This window comes from Gymnoscopelus microlampas (genome assembly GCF_963454915.1).
Source record: "Gymnoscopelus microlampas genome assembly, chromosome: 21".
Lineage (NCBI taxonomy): Eukaryota > Metazoa > Chordata > Actinopteri > Myctophiformes > Myctophidae > Gymnoscopelus > Gymnoscopelus microlampas.
This window is the reverse complement of record NC_139958.1, coordinates 23,273,841-23,301,491: the sequence shown is the minus strand read 5'-3', so window position 1 is coordinate 23,301,491 and position 27,651 is coordinate 23,273,841. Positions and strand designations below refer to the sequence as shown.

The window sequence follows — 27,651 nt, the reverse complement described above, 5'->3', positions numbered from 1 at the left end:
ATTACAAGCTTGAAGATGAAAATAGTCGAGCTACAAGCTTAGATGAAATAGTTATTCATTTGTTTGTTTATTTATTTATTGGGACATTTTCGTCTCTAATGACAGGCCCAAAATAGTGACACCAGGTTGAAAGTGGTCAAAGTTCAACATGGAGAACTGATTGTTTTGACCAGAGTCAGTATTCCAACATTTCCAGTCAATTAGAATGCACATTAAACACAGATTACTCTCTCCATTTGTTAGAGATGCACCTACAGCACCCGTAGCTACAGTTAATCCGGATTTATAGTTAAAATGTATAATTTAGGCATTTAGCACTCTGTACATTACAAGTGCGAGATCGCAATAACCAGAGTAAGCATGAATTCTACTCATCAAACAACATAGGCACACATGTAGAGTGCAGAGAGAACAATGTTTTTCTCTCTGCACTTCACGGTGCGTGACACAAAAAATGGCAGATACACAACTCACAATGCAAGCTCGTAGTGTTTGTGAGCTTGGTGAGCTTGTAGACTTGCTATTTTCGTTGAGCAAAACTGTACGACAGAGTGTAAATTGAGCATAAGGCTACATGGGGCGGCTGAGGCAAAATGTCTGATTAATAATACTTCACATCGAAAACACTGGCAGTTGATATCCTGTTTGTGCTCAGTGAGCAGCAAAGCAGCTATTTTTCTCTCAGGGAAGGTTGAATTTTGAGGTAATCGCCTTGAGATGGTGGATGTTGGGAGCATGCCTCTTTCACACACAGGAAGTCATTACACAAAGGAAGCAATAATACTGGACTGTAATCTCAAGATATGCCTTCTGGACCATTAAGTTAATCAGTTTGGGGTCTTCTTGATATTCATTAGTAAACAAGGAATCAGCACTCATATCCATTAAGCTCTAAAGCATGCCCACTAATAGTACACGTGCAACGATGCAGAAAATGACTATTAAAGTGCCCACTGTGTCTAGTTACTGTACAACTGGTTTACCCTTTTCACTTTATTTACAGGCTTAACATGTCTCTATAACATAATACTAAATAGTAATAATACTAAACATAAAGATGACATACTTTTCAACTTAATCTGTAAATCAACTAGACAAAGTGCTCCTCGGAGCACAGGTCTCCCGCCAGGTCAGGTCGTTTATTGTGGGCCAGCAATATTCGGAATTTGCCAATCAGGATGGAATATGAAAAATTGGACGGATCCGTCTTGATCACTTGACTATATAGATAATGTGTACCGATTTGCGTGATGTTTGGAATACATTTGTAGGAGTAATACAGTATATATATATATATATATTTGGCAAAAATCAGCCTCCTGGTGGAGCTATAATTGGGCAATGTTAAAAGGGTGGCATTTGTTTCTCAACGTAGTGTGAATGTGCGTGCAAAGTTTCACCGCAATCTTTGGAAGCCAATCTTAGCCAATCAGGATGGAATAATGAAAAATCTGAAAAACAATTGAATGATTTGAAAGCTATAATTGCCCATTTTAGATAATAACAGATATAATCATGTTTCTTGACAAATTCATTGCCCAACAAACATTTGTTTCACAACATAACATTTAAATTGTACCCATTTACAGTATATATTGTCACTATCAGGGTATTTCTGAGAGTTATTGTTTCTTATGTCATGTACATTAAATAAGTCTAAATGAATAATTACTTGCTTTGCGCTGCTTTTTCGTGTCCCTGTCAAAGCTTTACTGCTGTTTGGTTAAAAAAGAAAAGAAAACATATACATCACAGTTGTGACATTATTAGATGGGTTCTCTAATTCAAAAAGGTCATAAGATGAATAGATTTGTTTACCTTGTGATATTCCTTATATCTAAGCACAACATTAATTGATCCTAATGAGCTATGGATGTGGGAAAATGATCTCAGAACCTCTCTGCTTTAACTCTTGTGATAACGCAGCCATCAGAGGAGATACGCATCTTTTGCAAGCTCTTTTCTGAGGTATCTGATGACACAAGTGAAGCAAGTATCTTATAGGCATGCCATCAGCGCTGAGATTAAAAAAAACATTCTATGCCAACATTCTATGTAACATTGAAAATCTTATGCAAATCTATGTAATCACTAATCATTTCTTGGAATGAAATGAGTGGATAGATTGCATAAATAGCTAGTTAAATGTAGCCTGGCTCCAGCCCCTGAATCGCTAGCCACGCCCATTAAAAAAATATCTTGGGAAAAAAATGAAAGTTCAGAGTTAATTCAATTCAAACTTTATTCCAGACACACAGGGGGTCCATAGAGTACATAGAAATCATCAACATCACACAACAAATTAAACAATAAAACATAAAATCATAAATAGAGGCTGAATGTCAGGCTAAGTCAGGCTAAGTTAAATGATTTAGCTGTTCAAACATATACAAAAAAGATGTGACTGACTGAGTTGTTTTACCACATGTTCATCCTCGAAACTGAAAACTGTCATCAAATGTCGCTACAGTATGTTAAATTCTATGACAGTGTCTTATCGTTGCTTTTGGGCAGAAACCTTTTTATAAAACCGTTACCTTCCAGAAAATATAAGTGTCCCAGTGAATTCAATATAGTTTTTATTTAGTCAACCTGACATCCCTATTTTGGGCATGTCTTTGTAGGCAAGACCTACTTTTGCGTGAGACTGTAATATGACAAAGTTTATAATATGGCATTCATTTATGAAAAAACATAAAAGATTAAACAAGGAGATACAGGGTTTCTGCCTGACAGCGACATTATGCAGCCTACACAAAATGGGGAGGGCTGAACTGGAGGATAACCCAACAACAGGGAATCCCACAGAGCTCGGCTGTAATAAATCAACCTGAAATCTGGAGGAGGGGAAAACTGCTGATGGGAGTTTTTCTCTCTGCTTCCATGCAGTACCCATAAGGACTGTCAGAATATAGTGCATGTTTTACGTAGCTTCAAACACCAACCTTGTCTTACAAACTACAGTGGCTTTTTAGTTTATATAGAGATTTTAGCTTTTTTATTGTGGTGCAGTTGACTATTGAAAATATGTGGGATATGCACACATCCCCACAATTCTTGATACAAAAAACTCAATAAAGAAAGGAAATGTCTGTACATAGAATATAATACTGTTTTCATTCACCAAGCAGTTGACTGTTCCCACCGTGGCCATTTTGTTCTTATGTCATACTCTGAGGGGTGGGAAAACCCCATCTCGTCGGATGGTCTCCTTGACAGCCTTTTACAGTTTTATGTATTAAGTGACTCGCTGTCCTGGCTGTCCTCGCCATGAACAATAATGATGATGAGATAGCTGCCCAGTGAACAGAATCCCATTCGTGACCTTCACTGACACACCACGTGTTGAGAAAGGTGGAGGGTATAACGTAGCATGTCTCATTTAATGGAGGACACTGTTTACAGTACATTGTGTAATGTGTATGATTAGGAGATCAGCAGTAAAATAAATGTGTGGATTAGAAGTGGAGAACAATCTTAATTATGTGTGTGTATTTGAAAGGGAGGTGGATGCTGTGTGCTTTTAGTGGGGCTAGTTGATGTGTCTGAAAACATATGTCTCAAATGCTGCCTGATGATGATGCCACGCTGCAACATATTGTGAGCTTGTAGATCGGCTATTTTTGGTATGCGGCACCCGTGCGCAGCTAAGTATAGATCAGGCCTGACGCTGCAGCCCTCAGAGAATCACCTGAAGATGCAGCTTTCTTGGCCTCAATATTATTTATTGTACATTGTCACAGTATATAGAAACAGCCTGCAGAAGATACAAATAACATCGACCCCATGGGATGTGTCCTCGTTCCTAGTTTCATTAAACTGCTCTGCACATCACACGCTCATGAATACTGAGGAACAGGGTGGAGGTGGAGGGGAATTGAACTTGAATGAATCAATACATTAATACACAGTCTTAGAGTGTGATGATGCAAGGTCTCTCTCAGATATGGTTATGTTCATAGTGTACTGTATGTTTTGTGAAGCTGTGGGTGATACAACTGAGAGACTGAGAATGCTTTATTAACACAATTGTTAACAGTACTGTATATGTACAGTACATATACTCTGATGACGGGTACTGCACTACTTGTAATAATTTTAATAGCTGTGATGAACAAACCATTTTTAAATCGTAGACATGAGTTTTATCCATCTGTTTCCCTGTGGAGAAATATAAACGCCTCATCTTCTCACTGAGTATTGCTCTGCACACTTGATAAGCGGGCATGATGAAAGGGAATGATGAAAGGATTATGTAAACACTGACAGTGTATTACCATTAAATGATCCATGAAATGTCACTTGAGTATTCATTTATGAATGTTTTTGTTTTTGTTGGGCTGAATTGAATATTTTGACTCAGTAAATGAAATATGTAATCCTAGTCCTAATTACCCTTTCTTTCTTAAAGGACTTAGGACTCCAGGGAACATCTCTCAATGACATCTTGTACAAGAACCCAGCTTTTCTCAACCTTGTGGATCCAATCTCTCATGAGCTGCTACTCAGCCTAGCCCAAGACATTCAGTGTCCAAAAAAGGTAAGCGTACATTATGTGCTAGGGTAATATAGTATGTTTTTCTTAACCACTTTCAACCTGGAGTCCCTATTATGGGCATGACAAAACTTTCAAAACATTTATTTTCTTTTTCCCCCCAAAACTTTTTCAAAACTTTTTTTCAAAATAACAAAAATAGCTGATCTACAAGCTCAAGACGCATTGCATTGTGATACTGTAAGTCATGAGCTGTAGATAATTTGTTTTCGCTATTTGTCGTTGTGCGATGTCTGCAGTAAATGTTGTAAAAGTATTTTTTTTCCTCTCACAAGATGGTCAGTATCTGGTCAGTAGTATTCAAATCCAATGAAAGTGCTTGTGTCACTTGTTAAACAAATAACTGGATTCATCCTGTTCTGTCAGGAACTTTGTAATCATTACCTATTGAGGCCTTCCTTTGTCTTCAAGAAATCAGTGTATGGAAACGTATGAGCATGACATTTTAACCATTTAACTCTCAACATATAGAACACCTGACCTCCACTTATGACAAGCGGTCTCAAATATGTCTTAAAATAATTTGGTGACTTTTAGATTTCACCTGTCTTTTAGAGTTATCATAGAAGCAGAAAGGTTATGGGTCATACAGTAGCCCACTTTGTCCACTTTTCTGAACATTTAATTGGTTAACTAAGCAGAGGTGAAAGTATGAAAAAGATTACAAATACACAGATGTGCATTTCATAAACAAAACTTAACCCATTCAAACCGGGAAAGCATCTGTGTCATTTTAGATTGATAAAAAATAGCAGATATACAAGCTCACAGCGTGCTGCGAGCTTGTACATCTGCTATTTTTGATCATTTTTGAAAAAATAAATTGTAAGAACTACTGATTTAGAAGGCATTTGTAGAACCGACCTCAGGTCTTAATTGGTTAAAAAAGAACAGCACAATCTGTTAAACCTGTTAATTAAGGTATAGTTCACCCCCAAAATGACTTTCTATCAATTAGTCACTCCATGGAGACTTCAATTCATGAACATTATTTTTTTTTGTCGCATTCCTAAGCCAATAATTAGATGACCGGCAGCGGTTCCAATAGGAGACACAAAGAGTCTCCTTTGTCTCTCCTACCGGAACCGCAGCTCACTGGTCCGATGGTCATGAAATTATTGGCTTAGGAATGCGACAAAAACAAAATAATATCCATGAAGTCTCCATGGGGTGACTAATCGCTAGAAAAAAAGACACTGACAGTGAAAAGATGGGCCAGTATAGGTACATTTTTACCCTCAGAGTGGCTACTGGCAGTTATTATTAATGTGAAATATTAAACATTGCATTATATTAGCACATCTGGATTTAAGTTTTTACGGTTTTAGTCTGCATTCTCTGTTAGAAAACCCTAAAAATAATACAATTACTGCACACAGCCCAACCGGCACAGTACAGGAGAAACTTTATTGAAGACGCAACGTTTCGCTCAGTGACAACCTTCCTCAGACAACTCAGGCAACCTCAGATGCCTGAGGATGGTCTTCACTGACTGAAACGTTGCTTCTTCAATAAAGTTTCTCCTGGACTGTGCAGGTTGGCCTGTGTGTGGGTGGGTAATTATTTTATTGTTGATTTATACAGTACATTAAAAGTGCTGTACTGTAAGTTATATTAGTTTGGATGAAACAAAAATGTTTTTTGTTTCATCCAAAACTCTATATTCTGATAGAGTGTTTGTTCAGTAACAGGGGTCTTTCCATCTCTCCGGCTCTTTAGTAAACAAAGAGTACATTTTCAGGGGGGCACCAATTTCATCCAGCCAATAGAGAGAACTCATTTATCAGCTTCAATTTTATATAGTATCCCAGTTCCAATTTTGTCTGCTCTTAGGGGTGCAGTAACTTCCAATTGCACTTGTTTATCCCACAAATAAAGAGCTGGAAAGACAGACCCCTGTTACTGAACAACACTATAGCAATGATTACGGAATATACTGTAGAGCTATGTAACACTGAACATATCACTTACACCCCCTTTAAGTTGTAACTTAGTATTATACTTAGTATATTTACATAATGAAGTGATGAAAACATGTTTGGGAGGAGAGCGGAGAGGACAACGAGCCAGTGATAAGTTTGTGATTCAACCATTCTGACTGTATCAATAAATTGTCCGACAGTGTCATGTGAGCCAAGAAAAAAGAGATTGACCAAGCAACAACTAGCAGGTTTCTATTTAGCCCTCAGTAATGGCTGTGGACAGGGCTTAAACTGGGATGTTTGGCAGAATCGTGACCTTGGGTTCAGAGGCTTTGACGCTTTGAAGCATGGCAGCATCTGGGAGCCAGAGGACAGAGCGAAAGAGTGATTCAGACGTTCAAATTCAGACATTCTTTATTTTAATGGTTCTCCGTTAGAGTCAGCAGTCGGCTGACAACACATATAGCTGTTCTTATTGTGTCTGAAAGTCAAGTCAGAATGCTGCGACTAGGGGGGTATGTAAGGCTATTACTACTATTATAGTATTATGTAATGGTGTAGTACGAGAAAATCTATTAAAGCATAAGACATATTAGTAGAACACAATAAGGTGGTCTAATGCCATAGAATATAGAATGCCATACATACTGTAAGAGCTGTTAACCGATTAAGACCTGAGGGCGATTCTACAAATGACTTCTAAATCAGTAGTTCTCACACTTTCAAGTTGTTTTAAAAAAATCACAAATAGCAGTACAAGCTCACAGCGCTACACTAAGTGACGCGCTGTGAGCTTTGTATATATGCTATTTTTGAATAGCCAACACAAAAATCTAAAATGACACAGATGCTTTCCCGGTTTAAATAAGAAAGAACATTGCTTTCCCTGCAATCTCATTATTGTATTTTCGTCACTGCATGGGTGTGCAGTTTGAGTCCTGCATTAGATACATTTATGTAGGACCGAAAGACTGCATATGTACTGAATATCAAAGGCAGCTTGAAGGGGGTGAACTGCACTCATGTAAAGTAGTTCATAAGGGAACAGCACAGAATCATCAGTCAGTATTGTAAGCTTGTCAGATGTGCTAATGAGCAACACCGGTGCTCCCCAAGGAACCGTGCTGTCACATTTCCTTTTCACCCGTTACACCTCCAACTTCCGCAACAACTCGAGTGTGTGCTACTTACAGAAGTTCTCCAATGACTCCTCCACTGTCAGCAGCATCACGGATGACAACGAGGAGCCCAGAGCCGTGGAGGAGAGCCTCACAGCGTGATGTGAAAACAATCACCTACAGCTCAACATGGGAAAGACTGGTGGTTAGGGCTTAAGTTAATTGTGTTTTTAGCATGTATAAATCAAAATTACATTCATGTTTTAAACAAAAAATGCACAGGGCAGATATGGTAAATAACTTAAATATTTAAAAAATGACTTAAAGGAACATTTAATAATTGTATACTTAAAAAACAATTCTAACAATAATGCAAAATAATTGCGAAATTATATTATCTAAAATATTGTGATCATGTGATTATGTAATAATGTAATGGACTACCGGAAGAGCAAGAAGAGACTTCCATCACCATCCGAGGGGAGGAGGTGGAGACGGCGGGTCCTACAAGTTCCTGGGAGTACACACAAACAATAATCTGGATTGGACTGACAACACTGAGGCCCTCTACATAGAGCAAGAGCAGAGCAAGCTGTTCTTCTGAGGAGGCTCAGGTCCTTTGATGTCTGCAACAGGCTGCTGCAGATATTCTACTGGTCTGTATAGCAGCCAGTGTCTTTTTCTTTGCTGTGGTCTGTTGGGGGGTAACATCAACAAAAGGATGCCAACACACTGAATAAGGTGGTTGCCGAGGGGAGGATGCGGACTAATCTGGTAAACCCCTCGATATATATATAGATAGTGGGGATGAGGAGCACATTCAGCCGCAGACTCACTCATTTAATATACTGTTGATAAACTGTATAACTATTGCATATTTCATTGTAGTGCACATCAAAATTGTTATACTGTAGGTAATTTTTACACTTTCAGTTAAATTAACACTTTTTTTTATAGTGTGAAGGGGGGGGGGGGCAACGATTAGAGATTTGGTGTGCACAAGGAATGCTCTTAGGTCCCATAGACCCAAGACATTGCTAGTGTTTTCCCTGCATCAAACTGAGCTTTGTTTAGATTGGATATTCACGTACATATTCTATGCTAAATGATCTGTTAGCTCTGGGCTAAGTGTGTATTTTGAAACTCAATTTCATTCAGTTTACAGTACATTATCCATTTAATGGGTGTTTTGTGTAGCTTATCAGATTATATGTTGGAGAGCAAATGAGAGTACAGCATCTTGTGTTGTTTGGACAACATCTGGGGGCAACAGTGGCTCAGGAGATCGAACATCCATCTTGGGATAGGAAGATTCCCGGTTCGATTCTTGGCTCTTCCTGGCTGCATGTCAAAGTGTATGGTTGCCTCTGCCATCGGTGTGTGAATTGGTGAATTTAATGCACATTGTACATTTTCAAAAAGGTGCGTAAATTGGAAAATAGCAATGATAATTGCGCTTCGCCTTAGCACTGTCTTCGCTGGGTGAAAGATAGTGTCCATAGAGTCTAATAATGATGGTGTGGTCCTCCTGTCTGATCTGTCATAATTATGCATAGTGATTATCAACTTTTGAATGGACAGATGTACACAAAAAACTGATTATTCAGAATTGTATTTACTTATTTGATTTGATTGAGTTTCTTTATGGAAGCATTTAGGAGAAGAATCCCATTTAACAAGAAACCGTTTTTTTACCCAAAAAGTCAATTTCATGAGAATACTTTCATTTTCCTTTTACTCAAGAACAAATCACAGCAAAGGCTGTTCTCATAGTGATCCCAGTGGCCTAAACGAGAATGCTGAATGTTTTGAAGTATGAGGCATGTTTTTGTGTGTCGCAGACGAGTAGGAGTGAGACTGGGAATGGTTAATCGCCCAAAGGCAAATTGCCCCTGTCTTTTTTTCTCTTTCGCTGCATTGCCTCTTTCTTGTTGTTGTGTTGTGCCATTAATTAGATTTACTCTGCTCTGCTCAACCCAATCCGTTTAAAGTCTCTGACAGAGGAAAGGATGGAGAAGAGAAAGGAGAAAGGGGATGATGGAGGCGAGAGGGAAACTGACAAAGATGCTAAAGCATATTTTGATCCAGAAAATGCTGGAGGCAACTCTATTCAATCGTCAGAAAAGGAGCTTTGCGATCACATTTTAGACGAATGAAAGATTATTTATAGAATCGATGCATCTTGTAAATTGGTGTAGTAGTGTGTGCATGGTGCCTGGCATATAGGTTTGGTTGGGTGATTTGGTGAGGAAGGAGGAGTGGGTGGAGTAATTGGATATTTTAACAACTAATGATCTAACTTGAACATAGAAGAGTGCCAGATTTATGGAAAGGAACGTAGTATGTTCTGAAACCCAAATACAGAATATACCTAATGATCATTCAACATGGAGAAATGATATCCCTGCTTGCTACCATCTAGAAAGTATTAATACAATGCATACAAGCCAGAGTTCTACTTCTTCCATGGCTAACAGCTGCTGACATCTTGTCCAACCAAGCAGACAATTATAACCACGTTCAACCTTGTGTCCCCATTTTGGGCATCGCGACATATTTCAAAAACATTTTGAAAGTATAAAATAGGGACTGAAGTGGTTAGTAGGCGAGCTATGAATGCATTGTAAATATACTATATACTGTACAGAAGCTCCTTTATCCAAGACATCCTATGTGTTCCATTATACAGTGGTTAACCTAGCATGCCTATTATAACATCTGACAAAAATAGCAGATCTGCAAGCTCACAAACAACGCGTCGCAGCGGCTATTTTTTTTTTTTTTTAAAGATTTGTTTTTGGTATTTTTTTATTGTTTTTTTATTGGAGAGGGACAGGGAAAGTAGTCTGACAGGAAGAATGGGGAGAGAGATGGGGGGAAGACATGCAGGAAAGGCCGACGGGAACGGGACGCGAACCCGCGGCACACTGCTATTAAGGATTTGCAACCAGGGTGCCTAGACCGCGACGCCACGGTCTAGGCCCGCAGCGGCTATTTTTGGCGAAGATATTTAGTGTAGAGTGAAAACAGGAGGGGCCTAGAATAGAGCCCATGGCAAAACTTAAGTATAACCACTTGTTTCATGACATGCTGGTTTACAAGATGTCTTCATCATGGTCCTTCAAACGGGTATTAAAAGGTTTTAACTGAAAAATCCACCCCAGTGAGCCATGGCAGGTTTTTTTCTCTCCGTGTTCTGAGGCAGGGAGTGTGGAGTAGGTCTACTCCAGCATGAGGATTTGTCATTTCATGAATATGTGCGTAATCTTCGTAATGATTATTCTTATTGTTAATTAATATCTTTGTCTTAGTACCCCAGGAAGACTATAGCATCCGTTCAGGCAGCAGCTAATGGGGATCCTTTTAATAAACAAAAACCTGTCGGATAGCTAGCTCTAGACTCCCTGCTCCTGCACAGGACCCATGATTGCACATAACGTGCCGTGACAGAATTGTTGAGCTGTCACAGTAGCAAAGGACATAATTGGATCATGTACACTCTTGTGAGAAAATGTTGTCTGTCAAGCCTAATATGTTCAAAGTGTCCGGGAATAGCAACCATCAGGCACCTTACTGCAGTCCAATTGTAGTAGCTGTTAGGGTGTAAATGGAAACCAGAGAAACCAGTTTGTTCTTCTAATAGCCTATTAGAAGACTTTCTAAATATGCTGCTACTATCTTCTCGTGACTGGAATCTTTCAGGTTGGGTATTGATGTTCTAGTTTTTATTTGGTAGCCATAAGATGTTTGCAAAAGCTGGTACAGTAGTTAGGGGATTACAGCTTGTAGGTTACAGAAAGACATGAATACACATTGGATTTGTGTTTGTGACACACTGAAAGAGAGAGTTAATTTCACCGTGATGCAATCACATGGTTCATGTGTCACGCGTGCTTCATCAACAGCCATACAGTAGTGTTTTGAAATATTGGTCCCCCAACGGCAAGCGTTACTTCTACATTCTTCTTGGATGGATGGATGATTTTATTTTGTCATTGAACACAAGTGTACAACAAAATTATCTTGATGGCATCAATCCAATGCTGAGCGAGCGATAGAACGCATAGATGTTGGTAGCAGTTCTTGTTACTGTAGTTATCTCTGAGCACACCTAAACAAATCCTAAATCAATTGTAAGTTGGTTTGGCAACATATTTGAATATTTAATAGTATATGAATATTCTTTGTTTACAATGGATGTAATGGGAGTGTCATAGCTCTGTCTCTCTCTCAATACACAAATCCACAGAGCGCTACACTGTAGGTGGCGCCACCATTGCTGCGGTGTCAGTCAGCTGCTGCTGCGGTTCTGTCCGTCTGTTGACGTAAGCAGAGCAGCCATAAACTAGCCTACTGGCACCTGACGTGGTGAGGTGGTTTGTCCCGATTTTCTGTACATCTTTGTAAAATTAGTGTTAGTAAAAGTTAGTAAAAAGCACCATCTAGTTTTCTAGAATGTGATAGAATATTTTGTTAAAGGTGATAGAATATTGTGTTTGCAGAGATAAGTAGATAATTGTTTATAAATTATTTTTTCAAAGATTTTAGCTATAGAACAAATGATTGAAATTGGTCTGTAGTTGTTAGGATCCAGTTCACTGCCTGCTTTAAATGTAGATCTGTAATCTATAAAAATTAGATGTAGATTTTTGCTATTGTTAGGGTTAACCCTAACAATAAATATTGTTAAAAAAACAATATTGTTAAAGGGTTAACCCTAACCCTTTGCTAACCTAACCCTAACCCTAACCCTAACCCTAACCCTAACCCTAACCCTAACCCTAAACCCTAACTTAGAAAGAAAATAAGTAGTTAAGTCTATATGTGGGGTTTATACATATTTAACCAATGACATAAAAAGAGCTTGTGACTAAATAATAACTACAATGGATTCATTGGATTACTGGTTCTTTTTTTCCATTTCCTGAAAAGTAATGGTTTTTGGAAATACAAGGTTTCCGCCTGACAGCAACGTCATGTAGGTGTATGAGTTGGGGTGAAGATTACACCTTTAGTAATGTGTGTGTGTGTGTGTGTGTGTGTGTGTGTGTGTGTGTGTGTGTGTGTGTGTGTGTGTGTGTGTGTGTGTGTGTGTGTGTGTGTGTGTGTGTGTGTGTGTGTGTGTGTGTGTGTGTGTGTGTGTGTGTGTGTGTGTGTGTGTGTGTGTTGTAGGAGACAGACAACCTGAAGTCAGCCAACAAGATCTGCAAACAGCTGATTTACCACCTGACCCCTCACTCCAAGTGGACTAGACAGAACGTGCCCAGGAGGAAAGCACAGGCCTGGTGAGTGTGTCTGTCTGCCCTCTGTTGTTGCCCGGCATTAGCCCTCATTTGGACAATCCACCAGCCACACGGACTCCCATTTTATACAATTTTATCTCTGGTACTCCATTCTGCACTGTAAAATCCTGTTAATTTAACTCTGGGAGTGTACAAATGGGGTTCCATTTGTCCACTCTCTGAGTTACAGGCCCTTAAGGATTCCCACATTGGGAACCAGTGTACTGTACTATACAACGCACACAAGCTTTTGAGTCACTCAGCTAATTATCACCAGCCACCAACATGTTCTGTTGTTTTGTATTGATTTAGGCCATGTGGTGTTAGTTCCTAAATTGCTTACTTGCACTGGTGAGTAAAATGGACTCCCTCTCTTTAGAAGGTATGAATGTAATAAAATAAAAAAGTGATAATCCTTCTCAATCATCACTATGACCGTCTAGAATTGCCTGCATTTTCTTATTTTACTTTACTTTGATTTATGTGCGTTAACCTTTGGGCAGTAGGTGCGGGCTATTGGTGTTGTTGAGCTGAGGAGGAGTGGCCAACTTTAACATTTGTACAAACCGCAGCTGACAAATCCTGTTTGTTATACTGTTAATTGGTTCCTCATCTTGTCATAATTTTTTTTTTTTTAAACATCATGAAGACGCTGGGTGGCAATTAATAACAGGAAATTCTCTCTGAACAATACACAGAGAATGGATTCTAACACTAATTACTAAACACTTGAATTCATACAGAAGTTGGAAGGAACAAAAAACAACAACTAACAAACAAATAAACAAAAAACAATCCCACTAGTAATTCAGTTTCCTTTCCCAGAGCAATTAACCTAGTTATAATAAGATTTTCAGACTGTTTAACTTTTGCCACCACAGTCGTCGTTGCAATGGCTCAAAATAAGACAACGATAACAAGGCAGACCTTCCCTTCCTGTTCATTAGCAAGCTCAGTCGAGGCAGTCAGCTCAGCGCTAAGCGTCTCTCACACAGCTTCCACCAAACTACACAGGCAGCTAGGCGATGGCACACCGCGCTGGAGCCATAAATAGAATGGAAGGCTTACTGAAAAATGTGAAGGAATCCATGTCCATGGATCAAGTTTTGTATTGGGGCACAATTAACAGTGTTTCCTTTAAGCTTGGTTATCTCTGTGCGTGGCAGAATGATGGGTGCTGTACATGAAAGGAAATGCAGAGAATTGTATCTCATTGTTCCTTTCAGATTAGATCCTTCTCTCTCTCTCTCTCTCTCCCTCTCTCCCTCCTCCCCCCATCTCTCTCTCTCTCTCTCTCTCTCTCTCTCTCTCTCTCTCTCTCTCTCTCTCTCTCTCTCTCTCTCTCTCTCTCCTTCTCTATCTATCTCTTTTTTTTTTTATATCCTAGATTTCTCCTATTTTAACATCTCCTTTCTCGCATTGATTTCTTCCACTTGTTCTCCCAAGGGATTATTTCCCCCTTTTTCTAAGAGTCCATTTTGTTCAACAGTTGCCTCACAGACACTGTCAGTACCGAGTGGTTCTGCGGTTTGGGCTCAGGCTCTGGGGAAACACTGTCAAAGAGAGAGAGGGCGGGCAGACAAACAGACAGCAGTTATAGACAGACTGGGGGGCTGGGGGTCCACTGCAAGGCTGCTCATTAGTGCTCATGTACAGTATTCTCCTCATTCTTGTTCCCTCGCTTAACCCATTTAGACCTGAGGCCGATTTTAAAAACACCTTCTAAATCCTAACCTAAGTTTTTTTTTTTTTTTTTTACTAAAAACTAAATCATGTTGAGATGCTTTCCCGGTTTTAAAGGTATAACAACGTATAGGCTTTCCCGGTCTTAATTGGCTAAAATGTATCGGAATTGTATTGTGGACGCTCCATATTTAAAAATGAAATTTAAAAATGATCATATTATGAGATATATTAAATTCCTTGTGATGTGATCTCATGAAAACAGCAGTAGCTTGTTATAAATACTTTTCACCAATTATATATGATTCATTGCAAATGGTTCACACTGTTACATGCATAAACCATTACTGAGCCTTCATGACACCATCCTGCACTTTCTTTGGAAGCACTGTGAGAGACAGAGATATTTTGTCCTTAGTTTAGTGCTGTGTCAGAGTTCAAATGGAACCTAAAGGACCATATGGAATGATGCAAAGCGTTGTGAGCTTGTGGTTCAGTAACTTTTGAATAGCCTAAGTATAATATACTGTAGGGCTTAAGTGGTTAATAGATCATGACCTCAATCTGATTCTGGTATGCAGCTGCATGTTTTCAGAATTGTGAGAAGTACAGAATTGCTGAGTCTCCTGAGAAGTTTGTAATGTTTTTATGATTGGTATTGAATTTCAGATTAATCAAACCCACATTTTTATTAGCTTAAAATTGCCCATACAGCACATTTTGAAAATATTGAGCAGCAGATGTTATTCCTTTACTTGCCCTAAGGGCGCGCTCCCACCGCACTTTTATTTGACCTCTGGGGCGGAATCTGCCAATGCTTTGTCAATGCAAATGCGTGGATTCTTGGAAAAAATCCGCATTGACAAAGCATTGGCAGATTCCGCCCCAGAGGTAAAATAAAAGTGCTGTGGGAGCGCGCCCTTACCCAAAAGCTAGTCGTTATTGTCAGACTTACAACATCACATGTTTTGGTATCTTTTTATACGTGATTTTTTTTTTATTTCGCATTTATAATCTTTTATTTTCTAAGGGTAAATGAGGAATGTCTGTGAGAACCCTACGTTTGGTGTGGGGGTTTACCATTGTCAGTCATTTATGGTGTATGGTGTTCAGACCTATGTGATAAGGATTTTAAAGTATTTTAAGTTATACATTAAGCCACAGAACAGGAACGACTATACACATGAAAGATTTTTTTTTTGTCAGCAATCATCAGAATTCTAGGCTATTACAGCCACCCATGTGTGTGTTTTGGAAGTGACTGGACATACTCTGCAGCGCCCCCTATCAGCTCCAGTTTTCTACATTCAACTTTTCTACATTAAACTAAACAAGGAATGTAAACACACTCTTTGATGGACCGCGTGCATTTCCAGAGCATGTTATTTCTTATAATAAACCAATCAATACATTTTTCAGAAAACTCTTAGGATTTAGAACATTGGTTTAGAACAGTGGTTCTCGAAAATAGCAAATATACAAGCTCACAGCACGTCACTTCGTGCCACGTTGCGAGCTTGTACATCTGCTGAACATTTTTGAAAAATATCTTAAATATTTTATTTATTTTAGAAATAGTTCATCTTTCATTCAATGGGGCAATGCCCAACGCAAGTTGATGATGTCATTTGTCCATGTGTGGTCTAGCCCTATGGAATTTATGGAATTCATGAGATTGTCTGTCCTGATGAAGGCCTAACGACCGAAACGTGCTACATTTTTGCCCCAAGTTTCTGACAGTGTGCGGGTCCTATTCTTTGATTTAACCATCAGTGATCTCCTAATTTGTGCATTTTGGACTTACGCACCTGTCGCCAACCTTTGAGGTGTGCACGGCCTCCTTCACAAATGGAATGCATGTTAAAATAAAAAACAACTTAATACTTCCTAGCCAGGGATCCTTTTAACACAAGTCTTCTCTTCTGGGGGTCCCTGGCACAAAATACTTCAGATGGGGGGTCCGCGGCCATATATCAATTTGGGGGTCCTTGACACGAAAAAGTTTGAGAACTACTGATTTACTGTAGAAGGCATTTGTAGAATCAGCCTCAGGTTTTGCCAATTATTTGGGGCCCACTTGCAATATCCTCACGGCCTACCAGTGGGCCCGGCCCACAGGTTGAGAAGACGCTGTACTAGACTACTACTGAGTTTATCAGAAATGAGTGTGTCCCCTTAGATAAAGGGGAGATAAGTGCTGTTATGTGATCTGACAGACTGCTTTATCATGTCCAGTTGTCTGGGGACATGGTAAAATAAGTGTAAGGGTTCATTTGGGTCCATTTTGACACTCAAAATTAAATGAACATGGACCATTATTACACTCTCAGAGTTAACCACTTAAACCCTATATACTTCATTGCCTGGGTCCCCCAGGGGTCTGTAATTGGCCCCCTAATTATTTTTTTGTGAAAATAGCCAATTTACAAGCTCGTAGTCTGGACCAGACAGGATTTTGCTGTGTAGTGAGTATACTGTAATAGCCGGCATTATTAGTGGTGGATGTGAAATCCACTAGTCTATAGGCTTTGAGCCAGGCTTCACGCTGCCAGCTCAAACCATTAACTTACACACAGTAGGTATTGATACTGTCAGGCCAAATGGTATGGTCATGTTGAAACTAAGGTTTATACCAAACACAAACACACACACACACACACACACACGCACACACGCACGCACGCACGCACGCACGCACGCACGCACGCACGCACGCACGCACGCACGCACGCACGCACGCACACACACACACACACACACACACACACACACACACACACACACACACAGATTCCTGCATGGACACACAGTCTCTCTCTCCTTCTATCTCTCTGTTTCTTCCTTTTGTCCTTTCACTTTGTCGCTCTCCCTTTCACTCACACGTACACACACACACACACACACACACACACACACACACACACACACACACACACACACACACACACACACACACACACACACACACACACACACACACACACACACAGATATTTACAAACAACATAATTATATACAATGCAGTAGTCACATCGATGGGGATTCCAAGCTTTTAGAAACTACATCCTTTCTCTTCCTGGAAAATTAGCATGTTGAAACAGAAGCCAATGTTCTTACATAAATACATAAATACAAATACCGAACCTACCTATACCGATGATGTCACTGGGAGGCAGGTTTCTGCCCTCCCAAGTAGACAGAAATCATGCCATCTGATAATGAGCATTAGTGAGGACCAATTATATGAAGATAGGTTGAAAATGAGTGAAGTGGTCCTTTACTGATCAGTTCGGTGGAAACTGGCTAATTCCTCTTGCTACTGCATGACTGCTATTTGTGTGCTTTGCCGTGCCATGTGTCATCTGCCATTTGGACATATATGGCCTAGTTCTAGAGCCACGCTATGCCCTGAAGTGTGCATGGTAACAGTTATTGGGGAAGGCCGTTCTGACTCAGCACACATGACCCATGACTAACCTTCAAGGGCAAAAGACAACAACGCTCACAACGTGGCTGTCGGGTGGAAAACCGCTACTTTTCAAAAAAAGAAAAAAAAAATGTTTTCCATTGGATCGAATGTAGTTAGCCACAAGCTCTTATTAATGCTTTTCGTAGGTTAAATATGTATACAACCCACACAGACTGAACCACATTCACTTTCACTTTAAAAGTTAAAAAAAGGCAAAACAATTTGTAGATCTACAACCTCACATCGCATTGCGAAGCACGTCATGTGTCGAAGAAGGGCAATAATTTACAAAAAACATGGATAGTTTGAAATATGGAGATACACGGTTTCTGACCGACAGTAACGATAACAGTTAAAGAATGTCTGTTTTCGTCCTTCCGTCTTCTGACTGACACAGGTAATTGTCACTTTCACCACCAACAGATCAAGCAGTTCCTTTGCACTTCAGTAAATAAAGTCAATCTCCTTCCTGTCTGACCTCTACCTTTAGATCAAGTAGTTCATTTATTTCCTGTGCACTTCAGTAAATAAAGTCAATCTCCCTCCTGTCTGACCTCTACCTTTAATAGAGACTTAAGGTGCCAACAACCATCCTTATCCATAATTAATGAAACACTTCCTTCCTAGAGTACACAGTGCGAGGTTAGTGTTCAGCATCCAGCACTCTGAAATTGAGGGCACGGAACCATGACTAATTGCATTTGTTGGCAAACAAAATACTGTGGTAATCTCACAAATGTTATTGCTTCTTTTTGATTACATGTGAGTTTCAGTAATCTTTTCTTTTTTTGTATAAATGGAAAAACTCAGTCCATTGTGGTTTAAAAGACAGGTTATTGGTTTGAGTCCTCATTTGAAGACTTGTGATTGAATCCTCATTTGAAGACTTGGGATTGAGTCCTCATTTGCTTTTATTGTTGCTGTTTTTTTTATATAGGGCATAGAGGATTAGATTTGAGAGCTGATGTGGGTGTATTTGTGAAAGAGAACTGCGTGGACAGACAGACACATTCCTTTTTTTGTGGGTGGGGGGGGGGATTGCTGTGTCCCTCTTCTTCATAGCGAGGGATCACTCACCAGTGTCTCCTTTTGGAGCTGCATTTTAATGTTGGTTTCATAACTGTGCCTTGACATAGCATAGCAGACAGCGACGCACTCCTCCATGTTACACAGTTATGTAACGCAAACTGTTTTCGGTGTATTCTGTCGCAGTATTCTTTTCTCCTAAGGATCCAGTTTGTCACATCGAATCAGGTCATTGAAATATAGCTCAGCCATAGAGTACATCGATGCATACACACACTGGCATTTTGAGTCATAGTCTATCAAGACATTTCATATTCACTGGCACAAATATTATGCTTTGTTTCTTCCTTTGTAAGTCCTGTTTTATTAGATTTTATTAGTTTGTTATTTTTGGTTTACACTGAGAATATTAGAGTGCTGACTGCAAGAGAGAACTAGAACAAAGAAGCTGAGACACAGAGAATTTTCTTTTTTTAACCACTTTAATGCTGGTGTCCCTGTTTTGGACATGTCATTATAGTTTATTAATAATAAATACATACATAAATAAACAAACAAAACAAACAATTAAATAAATAACTAACAAGTTGAATGTTTTCCACTTTTTCTTTATTTTTTTCCTCCCCCAAAACATCACTTCTACAAGCTCACATGTCTTATGAGGTTGTAGATCAGCTATTTTCGAATAGCCAAAGTACTGTATAAAACGTAATTAAAGACCACCATATCTCAGTTCACTGCAGTGCTCTAACACAAGTTCTTCCCCCTTCTTTCCATATAGCTCTTGTGATCGTGTGTTCCTTCATATTGTGCTTCTTTTTTAGCATGTGGTGTTGTTCTGCACCAAGCTAAAATGCCACTCCTGCCTGTGTTTTGGGAACCCTGCGGTGCACTGGTGTCAGGAGAGCCCAGGAGAACGGTGTGATGGGGTAGCGTAGCTACTAACTGGGTAAGGTTGTTGGCAGCGATTCAGCTTGCTGCACTCCTCACACCCCCAGAGTCCCTCCTGGCCTTCACTGTGCTAATTAAAGCACCACCCCACACACCTGTAGAAAGAACTGATGAGCACTAATGTGCTGGATCATCAAGGCAAGGTTAGCTGTTAGTGAGTGGGAGGGCTTTGGGGATTTTGTGAATTGCTTTGCTTGCTTGTGATTGCTTTCCGGGCCCATTTGTAAGGCTTTGACGCAATGACGCATCAACAAGTATATTTCATTTTGAACAACAATTTTGAACAGGCCAATTTTGAATAGATCTTTTTGATGCCAGCCATCAAAGATGTCATCAGTAACAGCGTTACTGATGACACTAATTAAGGCTCTGTTCCTAGGCTATGTCCACACATACATTTACCTCATCCCCAAAATATGCTCCACATATCGGAAAGAACGTCTGGTTTGGACAGGCTTTACGAACTAGTTTGTAAATAAGAATCTGTTCTTAATTTGTCTTGCTTGGTTAAATAAATGTTAAATAAAGACATGAAAATAACATCTGTGAAGGAAATAGCATTACACAACTATTTAAGTCAATATGGCTGCTGTGAAAATAGTTTATTGACAGTAATAGGTCCATACATAGCCTATATGGTATGTCTGGTTACGGTGATTTTGGGATTCATGAACCACTTTTCTCTAAATCTAGAAACTAGCTGTGCCATCTAATCTGTTATGTCATACAGTAACAATATATCGTATAGCCTGGAGCTTCTTCATTCAAAGAGAATTGAAGGACTTGGTTGAACCAGTGGAGTTTTGTATGTATTGTCTCAACATTTAAATCCAGCTAAATGAGCTATTGTGAGTTTATATCTTGTTTCTAGGATGAGATTATATATATATTTAAAATTAATTTAGAGTAGTAAATTGCCCCCTTTTTCTCCCCAATTTAGTCATTATGCCAATTAATTCCTCCGAACACACATTTCTGTGTTGCCACTGCTGTTGCTGACTCACCTGCCAGTATGGGGGCCCCAGGAGGACTTCGTTCTACTATTCCCGCCCAACACTCCTTGCTGACAGGTGCCACCCCAGCCCATAGGATTACATGCAGTGACAATTATCACCCTCCTTGCCCGGCTTCCCTCCCCCAAACACGGGCCAATTGTGTGTAGACACCCGACAAAGTTGGATGCACCACTGTGGGTTCGAACGAACCTCCGTGGTGGTAGGCAGGGACTTTACCACTGCGCCACCCGAGTGAGGATGAATGTATTACATGCTTTCTCTTCAAATATAATTTAGTACTGTAGTCCAACATTGGATTGTGCTAGGATAAACCAGTCTACCTAGCATGCATAGATGCCTGGAGGCAGAACAGCTCAGATCAATACAATGAATAAACAAGTGAAGACCAAAGCGTTGATGAAGCAGACATTGATCTGACCAATCCCCTGGGTCTGAGGAATGACCCCCACATCCAAAGCTTCTCAAGTGCCTTTATTTCATCCAACTGAAATCAGTCAATGCATGCTCGGCTGTTAGTGTAGTCAGCTGGAGAAAATTTGAATTTGTATTACCAAGGCCTGTCCACCCAGCCGAGAGACTTTACATATAGCATATCGTCACTGTCAAGCAGAAAACTTGTATGTCCAAAGCTGTTTTTTAACCTGTGTTCCAATGGATCCAATGTAGTTATTATTTAGGCATATCTGAAATATTTATAAAACCCACAGACACACTTAACCACTTAAGCCCTACATTATACTTCGTTATACAACGGTGTCATGTGAAAATAGCTGATCTACAAGCTCATTGTATTATTATATTTTTTCAATATAAATTGATTAGTTCGATTAACTGCTGCACCCCATAAATATATTGCGTTCGTTAAAACACACACATAAACACACTCACATTTTTACAGTCGCACAGCTGCCTGGTATAACCCACAGTCCTTTACAGATGGCTACTGAGTTGATCTCTGCAGAAAAGTACACTTATCCCTGTTCCACATTCAGAGTTACATTGTGAAGTTTCAAACTGCCAACCTTAGGCGCAATATGCTGCTGTATAATGATGGAAGATGGGTGGACAATCTAACAGGCCCCATTTAGTAACAGGACGCTTCAGTGAAGCATTTGAGTGAAGTCCTCAACCAGAAATAATATTGTTGCTGTCAGGCAGAAACCTCCTTCATCATATTTTAACTTTGTATGTTCTTTTTTTTTGTTGTACTGTAAATGAATGCCCTACTTTGTTGTCACGCAAAAGTAGCAAAAATAGCCAATGAATCTACAAGCCAGATCGGCTATTTTTGAAAAGGATTTGGAAGTTAAAGTGAAAGTGGTTAATGCCCATAATAAATGGACATAAAAAAAGAATATGCATGCTAACACTGCCGTGTCTCCTCCAGCTTTCCAGCGTATTACTGATTCATGAGAGTAAATGAAGGGGAACATGTATTCTGTGTGGGTGGACACATTACAACTTTCTTCTGCCATTTGCTTTTCCACTTTCACCCCCGTTAGAAAATAAAATAACCTGAAGGCCAGTAGTCGAAAGTACATTTACTCAAATACTGTACTTAAGTACAATTTTGAGGTACTTTTACTTTACTTGAGGGTTTCATTTTTTTTATACTTTATACTTTTACTCCACTACATCTCACAGCCTAATATTGCACTTTCTACTCTACTACAATTATTTGACAACTTTAGTTACTTCGTAGATTGTGATTATGACAAAACATACATTAACCACTTACACCCTGTTTCTGTGAAAATCGCACACACAGACCCCTCTTATAGACGGCTAGCCTCTTACAGAGCCGCACCGCAAAGATAAAATGCTGTTTTAGAAAATCTCTATATAACACTTACCATCTCATCACTTTTTCAGGCCCTACAGTATACTGTAGGGCCTGTATACGGTATACTGTAGCTCAGAGTGCTGAGGTAAGGTGCTGGAGTGGAGATTGATGAGCAGACTAGAGAGATTGCTATACGGCAGCGGTTCTCAACGTGGGGTCTGGGGACCCTCAGGGGTCCTTGTGGGTGTTCTAGGGGGTCCCCAGACAAATTTGTTAATATAACATCAAAATCAGCTATTTGAATTATAGCTGATCTATAAGCTCACAACGGGTCGCACCACGGCGCGTTGTGAGCTTGTACAGTAGATGTACTATTTTCCAAAAATCTTGTTTGGGGGGTCCTGACAAAAGCTCTTTTCAGATGGGGTTCTGCGGCCAAATACAGATCAATGTGGGGGTCCTCAACAAGTTTGAGAACCATGCTATAGCTGTGAGCAGAAATAAATACATTTTTGTTATGGTTGTTGAGATCGCTGAGAAGTGAGCATGCATGGTGTTTCTGCGACATCAGTGAATTTACACGGAACAACTGAGGTTCTCTAGCCTTGTAAATCTCTGGCAGAGATATCTGTTGGCACATGGATATTGCTGTAGCTTCATTAGCCAGATCAAATCAAATCAGCGCAATTTAAACGTGCACCACATTTTCCTGCCATGTATTTCACAGAAACAGAAAAACAACAACAATTGTCTCTGTGGTGTTTTATTAGGCACACTCACTAACAGGCGTTTTTTTTTCTACACAACTAGCAAACATTTAACCTTTTCCATTTGCCTTACAGTGCATTGAATTTCACCATCACACACCAATAATAATATTTCATTTCATACCTTTGGGATTTACATGACAATATTTTAACTGTGAGAGTCCAGGGTATCATTCAATATGTAACAGTTAATAACTTCCCGTAGGAAAGGCAGGGTATGAAAAGCAATTAGACAGCCCATGCTAACCCCACATTAACAGGTCCAGCAGTTTGACACAGGGGAGTCAGTCCTCATTACGTTCCTGCACCATTGCATTACTGTTGTAGTCAATAGATGGATTTACCTCAGTTGCAATGGTGGAAAACAACTATTTACATTTTCTCAAGTACTGTACTTAAGTAACATTTTGAGTTACTTTTACTTTACTTGAGTATTTACATTTTTCAATGCTTTACTTCTACTCCACATCTCAGATGCAAATATTTTACTTTTTACTCCACTACAATTATTTGACAGCTTTACTTACTAGTTACTTTGCAGATTTAGATTGACATACTTTTACTTTGGTACTTAAATAATATTTTGATGACAATACCTTTGTACTTTTATTCAAGTCAAATTTTGAATACAGGCCTTTTACTTAACAGAGTGACGTTCTTTTGTAACATAGTATACTTCAATCGTGGTATTGCTACTTTTACTTAAATCTGTGTACCGCTTCCACCACTGTTGTTGTATAATTGCTCCTGGTAAAGCCAATAGAGGGATTTACCTCAGTTGCTTGCTTTTCAGCGCCGTTTGATACAGGAAGGCTCTGAAATGATTAAGGCAGCAGAATATGGAATCCTTTCAAGTCTTTTGTGTCAGAGTGGAGCCAAGACGATTTGCACCACTGTCTTACGAGCATGGCAGGCATACCAGAAGGGAGCCAGGATGTTTTCTTGTTTATGTTGTTATTATTTGATGGTAATGGACTGTAGCATACAGTGTGACATTAGAACAGCTACTGTAGCTCTGCCCCTGGGTCCGTGCCCAGATTAGAGACCCGTGGGCGGTATTTGGTCCACCAACCAAACTGGCAGGCAGTGAATATGGATCGAGGTCTCATTACAGTATAGACCCTTCCCCACACCACTGGTTTTCAAGGTGGGGAAATTGGAAAGGAGAGTAAAAAAGGGGGGGGGGGGGGGGGGGGGTTTAAAAAAAAATATATATATAAAAGGTTTTAGTTATATTCAAATAGGAAAAAAGGCGAAATGGCAAACCATTTTCTAAGTTTACAAATATCAAAAATAGCAGATCTACAAGCTCACAATGCATCTCAATGCAATGCGCTGAACATCTAGTAAAAGATTGCCCTTAAACATTTAAGAACCACATTCAAAGCCCACATCTTCCCAATTTACTGTGCAAATTGGTAAGATGTGGGTTTCAAATGAAAATCAAAAATCCAAAGCAAAGGAGCAAAGAGTGTGTGAGAGAAATGTAATAATGGAGGGAGAAAAGAGACCAAGAAAGAGACATGTGGAGAAGTATGAGACTCTAAAGGAGGGACACAGCTGAATTATAGCCTACTCAAGGAATCAATACCCTCGCAAATCTCTGCTCCAGTTAGCTGCAGGTCTTTTCCTGGATGCTTCAGAGCATAGAGGGTGACAGATGTGAAGACCATGAGCCTGCCGATTTATGAGGCTCCCACACAGACTAGAAGAGAAAGGGGGAGAGAGAGAGGGGGGGGGGGAGAAACACAGAGAGACTAACCATTTATATTACTGAGGAGGCTGGCTGAGGGACATCAGGCAAAAAGGATTGTGACTTATGCTTAATGTATGCACCGTTGTACAACTGAGATCTACAAACGTGAACTACAAGCAGATCTGCAAGCTCACAACATGGCGCATCGTGACGGCCAATTTCAGTGTGCAACACCAGCTGGATAAATTAGGCTTAAGCAAAGAAGCTGTAGGTAAACAAACATATAGCTAAAGATTTTTGAACAATGGTCTCCACCTGTCCACTTCATTATGATTGGTTTGCCGGACTGCCAACCTGTGGAATATTTGAGGTGTAAAGTCCAACATGCCAAAGGCAAGTGGTCTTGGTCTTAACTAGTTAAGCCCTAACCTCGCATCACCAGGCTTTGGCTTACGATGAAATAGCCAATTTAGAAGCTTCTTTTTTTTCTTTTTCTTGTTATGTTGAGGATGTGAAGATTTTTGGAGGGAGTGCTTTGCTTTAACATTTTCCTGTTATCTGTCTGTCTGTCTGTCTGTCTGTCTGTCTGTATGTATGTCTGTCTGTCTGTCTGTCTGTCTGTCTGTTAATCTTGCAAATCGCTTTTTGTACATTATGTTTTAGAATTTCATGTTGTTAGTTAAAATGTTAGTCAATTTAACCCAAATATGGAATCATCCGTCATATATATGTCATAAATAACTGACGTCATAGATGACAGATGTCACAGGCTGTCCACATGAAGTCCATGTGGCCATGCTGAAATTTGGCCTAAGATACAGAATTTGGTGCTTCAGAGAATGAGACCAGTACACATTTAGATACAAATACTGTAGGTTTGTGACTGTTACGCTGTGTATATTATACCACTGACCGGTAGACTGTACTCCATTTTGTGTTCTTTTTTTATCAATCGCATTTCTGTGTATGGTGGGGTGACACTGAGTAACATCAATAGTCCGTCTTTATAGGATCAATAGATCAATAAACACAGCCACATTATTAGGTCAGATGGAAAGCTAACTACCAATACACTTAGGCCAGCCTTTATTTTATTTTATTTTATGTATTCATTGACTACAATAGCTATGTTGTTCTTCAGAGAAGGTGACAAACATCCATTCATCTGTTTTTCTGTTTGGTCTCCCCAACAGCCTAAAATCCACTCTGAAGAAAAAGCTGGCCAGTGATGTGGTCAACCTATCAGGCATACCCCTGTGCGGCCGAGACCTCCACCATGTGGTGTACTACATCCAGGGCGGCAGCGATGCAGTGTCTGCCGTGGACTTGAGCTTCACCGAGCTGCAGGACGAGGGCCTACGCCTGTTGCTGCCGATCCTCAGCTGTCTGCCCAAGCTGACAAGATTAGCAGTGAATGGGAACCGTCTGACAGTGGCCATCCTGAAGGACCTGACCGAGATGGTGAAGGATCACAGGAAGTTTCCGAGCCTAGCCTGGGTGGACCTGGGCAACAATGTCGATATCTTCACTGTACCCCAGCCGTTGCTGGTAGCCTTGCGCCGTCGCTTTGGCTTGCGTAGCAGCCTTCCCACCATCTATGAGTACAGTGAGGTGCGGACTGTGACAAGCTACAACCCTAACCTGGAGACCTCCGTTGAGGAGGCCAGCCTGTGTGAGGATGGAGAGCGAGATGAAGAACGCGATGAGGAAGAGGAGGAAGATACAGGGTGATTTATACTTAGTCGTGTGCCGGTGTCGCGCGCTGAAAATAGCAGATCTACAAGCTCACAACACGTCGCCACGCGATGTGTTGTGAGCTTGGGTCTGGGGCTAGGGACATTGGGCTTTGAGCCGGGAAGTGTGTCCAAAAATGTGACACTTCGCTGTTGCAACAGGTGATTGTCCATGGTCGTTTGTCGTTTGTCATAGTGTGCCAACACTTTCTAGTGCTCTGTCTGTTTACTCACCTGAAATCCTGAGTCTAGCCCCCTGTGTTAAGCACGAAACCCACCAGGGGCGCAAGCATAAGCACACGGACGCTGCTTTACTTCCGCTTCATGTTAATAAATGCAGCCGTTCTCACTGGCAACGCAAAGACACTGCTCTGGGCGGGAAAAAAAGCTTGTCAAAGCGCTCTGGGCGGGGAAAAAAACAGCTTGTGGTCCAGGCACGTTCTCATAGTACATTGTATATAGAATGACCAGACGTCCCGTTGTGGCAAAGTTTGGCGAGAACAGTCACGCATAAAGCTGCGCACGCATTAAAGCGCGGGTGCGGACGCTTTTTTGGTGGGTTCGGTGCATTAGCATGTGTCATCTTGCCAGAAGTTGCTTAGGGTAACTATATACCCCGATCTATATATATATATATATATATATATATA

At 40.1% G+C, this 27,651-nt stretch overlaps 1 protein-coding gene across 1 annotated transcript in view; it reads left to right on the top strand.

The window, feature by feature from the left end:
• The window catches only part of lrrc75bb (leucine rich repeat containing 75Bb), a gene marked incomplete at its 5' end in the record, with an annotated part of 30,128 nt that extends 2,904 nt beyond the window's left edge, over positions 1-27,224 (top strand). Inside the window, 3 exons of the mRNA XM_084047830.1 lie at positions 4,412-4,540; positions 12,768-12,880; positions 26,462-27,224. Of these exons, the coding sequence (XP_083903956.1) occupies positions 4,412-4,540; positions 12,768-12,880; positions 26,462-26,999 (780 nt within the window). The 3' untranslated portion in view covers positions 27,000-27,224. The remainder of the gene's footprint in view (positions 1-4,411; positions 4,541-12,767; positions 12,881-26,461) is intronic.
• Positions 27,225-27,651: the final 427 nt, after the last annotated feature.